The following is a 7,500-nucleotide window of genomic DNA, read 5'->3' as shown; positions in this document are numbered from 1 at the left end:
GAAAGAATATAAATTATGAAATCTTTTTTCCTTACGAAATTTTAAGCTACTCGATTCGAATGCTTTAGATTTCAAAGTTAAGATACAAGAAAAGAATTTGATTGAATTGATTGAATTATATATGATTGATAAAGATTACATTCTATCTTTCTTTCTTACTTTCTTCTTCTTTTTTCTTTTTTTTTTCTTTTTTTCCTTTTTCCTTTTTCTTCCCTCCCCCCGTAAAAAAATTCAATAGAAATGATAGAAGAAAAGAAACGTTGAATGAATTTTTCATATTATTTTTTTTCTCTATTTTTTTTTTCTTTCTTTCTTTCTTTCTTTCTTTCTTTCTTCATTTATTTATTTTCTTTTTTTCTTAATTAAAATGATCGATATATATTATCAAATATACGTAATTTCCTATATTCGCAATTATTATTATATATATATATATTAATATGATAGATATTATATAATATCTTTATTAATTTTATTAATTAATATACATACATACATACATATATATATATATATTATTATTTTTATTTATTATTATTATTATACTATTTATATAAACGATAAAAAAAAAAAATATATATATATATACATAAGCGTATATAAGCTTATTGAAATAACATAAAAGAGAAAGAGTATGATTTTTCATTGGGCTTATCCCCTTAAGATTATGCGATCAAATTCGCTAGCTAGCAACCTTATCCGAAGGTTATATACTCGTGAACTGGCTTACATGCGATAAGATCACGATTATACAGCTCACGTCGCTTAGTATCGACGAAATTCTCATTCGAGAGTTGCTTAAATATCCAATAGAATTGGAATTTTCCTTTTTCTTTTCTTTTTTTTTTTTTCTTTTCTTCCTTTTTCTTCTTCTTCGTCTTCTTACTTTTCTTTTTTCCTTTTGTAAAATAACACGATTGATATACCGACAAAATATATTTGCTTACCTATATTCATCAAGTATTATATCAATATTAATAAAAAAAAAAATGTTTTGTTATACTGAATCGCGTTCAAAGAATTCTCAAAGTCTCGGTCAGATAATTTTTTTTACAAAACAATTTGATTACTCTCTTCCCTACGCGAAGTATTTTTTTTTTTTTAGGTTTAGATCTTTTTTCTTCTTCTTTTTTTTTCTTTTTTTTTTTTCAACAAATAAAATCGCATGTTTAGAAAATTACGACAAAGGATTTATCAATATTTAAGATCATCTGGGGACGTTCGATCTCCTCCTGTATAGTATGAAAAAGAAAAAAAAATAACATTGATAACACGCATACATACACAACATATATATATATATATATATATATATATATATATATATATGTATATATATCTATGATGTTAGTATGAAATAAGGATGAACGTATTTAATTCCTTTTTGTCGGATCCTCGTAAGAAACATAAAGATTTCTCTCGGAGATCTTATTTACATTATATATATATTACATATATAGGAGGGAGAAAGGGGAAAGGAAAGAGGAGGGGGAAAGAAAGAGAGAGAGAGAGAGATTCAAAGATAAAGTTCATTAGTTTAGTGTCGTCGATTTAATCGTGTAAGTTAGGTACGCGTGTCCGATGATCTTATTAATCGCAAAATACATATATATATATATATATATACATACATATATAAAAGATATCGTTAGAATTTTATAAAAAATATTAAAAAGGATCAACATCGACAAGAAGAAGAAGAAGAAAAAAAGGAGTAAAAAAAGAAAAGGGTATCATATATCGGTTTATTACATTTCGATCAATTAATGATTTCCTACGATTAAACGATAATTTAATGATCAAAAATTGTTAATTTAATATAAAGCGTTACAATTTATTAATAAACTTGGATAAACTTTCCCTCGTGAATCGATATAATTTGAGAAAATGATAATAGATATTTTAAGACAGGCAATTCTTCAAGAAATTATATATACATACATACATACATATATATATATATATATATATATATATATATATATATATAAAATTAAAATTTTATTAATAATATATTGAATACGCCAGATTTAATTTGAAACGTTATAATAACGTGCATATATTATTTTTTTCTATTTAATCAGAACGTCGTGATATGTACAATCTAAGGAAAAAAAAAAGAAAGAAAGAAAAAAAAAGGAAAAAAAAAAAGAAGAAAAAAAGAAAAAGAGGAAAAAAATACATTACGAGTAAGTAACTAAATATATACGAGAGTTCACGCGCGATAGCGTCAAGAGATAAAAGTCAATTGCACCGCCGATGTATGTTCGTAATCGGGACTTAAAGAAAATCCATATAATACTATATGTATGTATCTATAATTAACATATATCATTATTCTTAAGACAAAGTTTATATAATACGGCTGACAGACATTTTTTTTTTTCCTTCTTTTTTCTGTCTCTACTTTTTTCTTTTTTCTTTTTTTTTTCTCTTTTTTTTTTTTTTTTTTTTTTGTCTTCCTTCCTTTTTTTATCTGCAATTTATATTCGATAACATTATTAAATATAGATCCGTGGGAATACATTAATCTTGAAATTGGTGATTAGATGAATTAACTAGGATTGTTAAGTTATTCATGATCTCTCGTAGATTCGTCGTAGTTCATAACACGGACCATTGAATTCGCAACGTTGAAACCGGATATATATTAGTTCATGCGTGACCAAGAACGTGGCCAATTCGTTCCTGAAACGAAGAATATTGTCGTTAAATTTTATTGTTTTTACATTATTTTCAATGTTTGCGTTTGTAGTTAAAAAAGCTTAACGTCGTCTCTCTTCTGCGCGTACGACGATATCAAATAAATGATATTGGTCGAATATTTATCAAAGGCAATATTGCGATATAGAATCGTATGTATGTATAAAAATTAAATAGTTATTAGGCATATATATATATATATATATATATATTCCTTTCACAATAAGAAAGTACTAGAGGAAACGATTGTGTTAGCAAAAGTAACGTGCAAGCGTTCGTACGGCGGTCAAATCGAAAGTGGAGCATGCCTTTGACGAAAACTTTTGTCTCCCTATCGCGTTAATAAATTAGGCACGACGTTATTATCGCGTTATTTGTAAAGAGAAAAAGAAATCTCGCTTTTATACGGATTTATCGGTAACGTTTAACGCGTATCCAATCAAATACGTTGAACAATTACGAGGAATATTTCGTTCGATTTCGTAATGTGACTGTATTTTTTACGCGTACACGTGTACGTAAGCATGAACGATCGTTCGCATTGCCTGATTCCAGATACTGGCGCGCCCTACGTATTGTACAAGGACAACATGGAGAGACCCCAAGGGCAATGGGGCCCGGGGCCGGGATCTCTCCAGGACGGGGGACTGTATCCTCAACAGCAACAACAACAGCAACAGCAGCAACAACAACAGCAGCAACAGCAGCAACAACAACAGCAGCAGCAACAGCAACAGCAACAGCAGCAAGGTTCCTCCTCGTCCGGTAGTCCACAGCAGGCCTGTGGTCCTCCCGTCGAAGGAGAAAACGGTCCTCCGCCCTCGTTGGCCTCCCCCGTGCCCTCCCCTTATCCCTCGGCACCTCCCGAGCCTCAAGCCTTAACCCCGGCCGAGGACGATATACAATCTAATCAGACCACCTCTCAGCAACAACAACAACAACAGCAACAACAGCAGCAGCAGCAACAACAGACTCAACAACAGCAACAACAGGTTCAGCAACAGCAAGTACAACAGCAACAACAGCAGCAGCAACAACAACAGCAGCAGCAACAATCGCAGCAGGACCATTCGCCGCAGCAGCAATTGACGCCACATGAGGTGGATCGAAGCGATTGCTTTCCAGGTGCCGGGGAACTCCAACAATATCCACAGCATTATTTCAAAGAGGCAAGACCTCATCCGTCACCGTCCGTACCGCCGCACATGCTGACGCCAGGCGGTTTCTCGGCGTTACATTATTTGAAGCAACCCGGGGTGATGCTGACATCCCTCGGCCAAGGAGACGGCGGACCCGGTGGCCTCGAGGCTCACCAGTACGCGAGCCCAGGTGCGCCTAATATGGCGACCGGTCTACCCGACATCGTCCAGCAAAGTGGGAAAACGTCGAAAGGCGCTAACAGCGACCTACGCCTCTTCAAATGCCTCACCTGCGGCAAAGACTTTAAGCAAAAGTCGACTCTGCTACAGCACGAGCGGATCCATACGGACAGTCGGCCGTACGGGTGTCCAGAATGCGGGAAGCGGTTCAGGCAGCAATCGCATCTGACGCAGCACCTGCGCATACACGCGAACGAGAAGCCCTATGCTTGCGTATACTGCGAGCGTACGTTCCGACAGCGTGCCATCCTCAACCAGCATCTGCGCATCCACTCGGGTGAGAAGCCATACCAATGTCCGGAGTGCGGAAAACACTTCCGTCAGAAGGCGATCCTGAATCAGCACGTCCGCACACACCAAGGCGAGCATTTCTCTCTGCCTCCCAGACTCCCAAACGGGGGTGTCCATCCACGGTCGCAACCACCCACGGTCGCAACCCATCCACCTTTGCTATACCATCATAACGTGTATCACGATCGTTTCTAACGACGGGACGACTAACGACCCTGCATCTCTTGCTCTTTCTTTCTCTCTCTCTCTCTCTCTCTCTCTCTCACTCTCTCTCACTCTCTCTCTCTCTCTCTCTTTCTCTCTTTGTCTCTCTCATTTGTTCGCTCTTTTTCTCGTTTATTTCTTTCTTTCTTTCTTTCGTTCGTCGAGCGCATCCAAGAGCGAGCTGCGAAACGGAGAAGAGAAAGAAAGCTCTCTTTTTGCTAAATCCTTGCGGATTCCTTAGGCTGCTAAACTACCACTTTATACCTTACCTTACTTTACCTTGTCTATCCGAACACCGAGCCAACCAGAACCGACAACCACCCGCCCACCTGCCCGCCCGCCCACCTATCTACCTATCTACCTACCTATCCGTATCCCTCTCCCGCTCTCTAACATAAGCCTCTTGTCTTCTCGTACGAACGCGAATTATTATCGGATCTCTGGTTCGACGCGTTACGCTTATGGAGAATAACGTTCCTAGGGTTCTAAGATAATGGGAGAGATGAGCGAATCCAAATGACGAAGGTAACGTTCTCGTTTCAGACGTGAGCCCGCATCTCATCTTCAAGAACGGGATGACGCCGACGCTTTGGCCGCAAGACGTACCGTTTCCACCGGAGGAAGGCAAGGAGGAGGTAGCCTCGACTTTCGGCGACACGGACACGCAGTCGGGTGCGTTTAGTCCCGCGCCAGACGCGAATTCCATCCAGTATCCGGCATACTTCAAAGACCCGAAAGGCGGTAATCACGCGGTGTTCGGTGCCGGTGGTTCGAGCAGTTTCGGCGCGCTACAATATATAAAACAGCAAGGGGGTAGCAAGAGCTGCCTACCGGACGTGATACAGCACGGTCGTTCCGCGGGAATGCCTCTTTACGTTCGTTGTCCGATCTGTCAGAAGGAGTTTAAACAAAAGTCGACTCTACTACAGCACGGTTGCATACACATCGAGTCAAGACCTTATCCCTGTCCGGAGTGTGGCAAGAGGTTCAGGCAACAGTCCCACCTCACTCAGCATTTGCGCATTCACACGAACGAAAAACCATACGGTTGCGTTTACTGCGGCCGTAATTTCCGACAGCGTACTATTCTTAATCAGCATCTGCGCATTCACACAGGCGAGAAACCGTACAAGTGTCAACAGTGCGGCAAGGACTTTCGTCAAAAGGCGATATTGGACCAGCACACGCGTACACATCAGGGCGATCGGCCGTTTTGCTGTCCAATGCCAAACTGTAGGCGACGATTCGCGACCGAGCCGGAGGTTAAGAAGCACATCGACAACCATATGAATCCGCACGCGGCAAAGGTGCGTAGGAACTCGAGCAGCGACGCGAAAGCACCCGGTACGCCTACCGGTTTAGGACCCGTGCCGGTACCGCGCGGCCTTACACCTACCGTTGTTAAGCCCGAGCTATACTTTCCTCAGTGTTACGCGCCCGCGTTCAATCATCAGCCGCCGGTATCGACTGCACAGTTCCCCGGTCAGACGAACGGGGTATCCGTGGCTGGCGAGTTCAAACCACCTAGCGGACTGCCGCCCCAGTGACTAACCGTCCATCCTGCCGCCTACTAGCAAGCAGGAATACCGCTGACGTTTCAGCGATCCTTTGCTCATCGCTTCGAGGCCGGGCCAACCGCCGCCGTTGCCGCCGTCGCCGCCGTCGTCGCCACCGCCTCCACCACCATTGCCACCACCTCAAACGTCACCACCTCCAACGACAGATGCGGACAGCAGCAGCTGATTCAGTAACGCATTCTCTACGATCTCTACGATCTTTTACGATCCTCTTCCTCGACTATCTTGTTCGGCCAACCTACCTTCTTACCAATCCACCCACCTACCTACCTACCTATCATACTTACTACCTATCTATCACTTATCGTCTTTCCTTTCGAAACCGACGACGCTCGGTCAAACAGAAGAAAGATTACCAGCGATAACAAACTCTCGTCTCTTCCTCCGTACGTATTTTTTATATCGTTCGATCGACGGGTCTCGCCTTTCTTTCCTTCCTATGGCGCTCATACTATCCGGTCATTTTAAACTCTTGGGATAAACGGCTTCAGTACATGTTCGATTATCGATTCCGATATCGATATATTTAACTTATCTATATTTCAAGGAGAAATATAGAAAGAGAAATAGAAAGAGAGAGACAGAGAGAGAGAGAGAGAGAGAGAGAGAGAGAGAGAGAGAGAGAGAGAGAGAAAAGGAGAAAGAAAAAGAAAAAGAACAAGAGAGAAAGAGAAAGAGAAAGATTGGCGCGCATTTACTGCAAAAACAAGAAAGGATTTACACGACCACGAGACGAGTACTTACGTACGTCTCTTGTACATATGTATGTAAAAGCCGTTTCGCTTTGAAGGAAGAAAGGAGAGATGGGGGGAGAGAAAGAGAGAGAGAGAGAGAGAGAGAGAGAGAAAGTGAAAGAGAGGATAATCACGCAACCAGAAAAGATATGTGTATTCGGTAACGCGAATTTAACATGATTGCGATGCGGTGCGAGAAATACGTGAATTTGACACACGAGAAGACCTATTAGGAAAAAGAGAGATAGATAGATAGATACATAGATAGATAGATAGAGATAGAGAGAGAGAGAGAGAGAGAGAGAGAGAGAGAGAGAGAACAAAAAAAAAAGAAAAAAAAAAGAAAAAGTGTATAAGAGGACAAGGGGATTGGAAGACGAGCGGAAGCGAAGGGAGTAAGATTAGGTAGGATTTAAGAGGACTACGTATCCCCACTTCTCAACCCTCGATCCCAACCCAACTCAATCTAACCCGTTTCATGACCCTCTGCCCCCCGCCCCCCATCGCAACCCCCCGCCGCCCCCCACCCCCCCAATATACAAGATTATCCACAGCCATGTACATACGTACATACATACATGCATGGATATACACGCATACATACACAGACAC

The 7,500-nt window shown here is 40.7% G+C and overlaps 2 protein-coding genes and 1 long non-coding RNA gene across 5 annotated transcripts in view; all 3 read left to right on the top strand.

The window, feature by feature from the left end:
• LOC118449704 (uncharacterized) overlaps positions 1-6,789 on the top strand; it is a 41,613-nt gene extending 34,824 nt beyond the window's left edge. The window contains exons 2-4 of one of the 3 annotated variants that reach the window (XM_035884597.2): positions 3,259-4,443; positions 5,121-5,884; positions 6,005-6,789. In XM_035884597.2, the coding sequence (XP_035740490.1) occupies positions 3,259-4,443; positions 5,121-5,884; positions 6,005-6,124 (2,069 nt within the window). In that variant the 3' untranslated portion in view covers positions 6,125-6,789. Of the gene's footprint in view, positions 1-3,258; positions 4,444-5,120 lie in introns of all 3 variants that reach the window. The other 2 variants (XM_035884589.2, XM_035884579.2) reach the window with 2 other exon arrangements.
• Positions 1-7,500, top strand: part of LOC118449760 (uncharacterized) — a 66,016-nt gene that overhangs the window by 37,599 nt on the left and 20,917 nt on the right. The window lies entirely within an intron of this gene.
• Positions 6,636-7,500, top strand: part of LOC146872821 (uncharacterized) — a gene marked incomplete at its 5' end in the record, with an annotated part of 3,713 nt that continues 2,848 nt past the window's right edge. Inside the window, one exon of the mRNA XM_085658846.1 lies at positions 6,636-7,048. Coding sequence (XP_085514972.1) covers positions 6,636-7,048 — 413 coding nt within the window. The remainder of the gene's footprint in view (positions 7,049-7,500) is intronic.

The sequence above is a fragment of the Vespa mandarinia genome, chromosome 8, assembly GCF_050613455.1.
Source record: "Vespa mandarinia isolate Hongniang chromosome 8, ASM5061345v1, whole genome shotgun sequence".
NCBI classification, from domain to species: Eukaryota; Metazoa; Arthropoda; class Insecta; order Hymenoptera; family Vespidae; genus Vespa; species Vespa mandarinia.
Note: the sequence above shows the minus strand (reverse complement) of the source record. Positions and strands in the feature narration are given on the sequence as shown.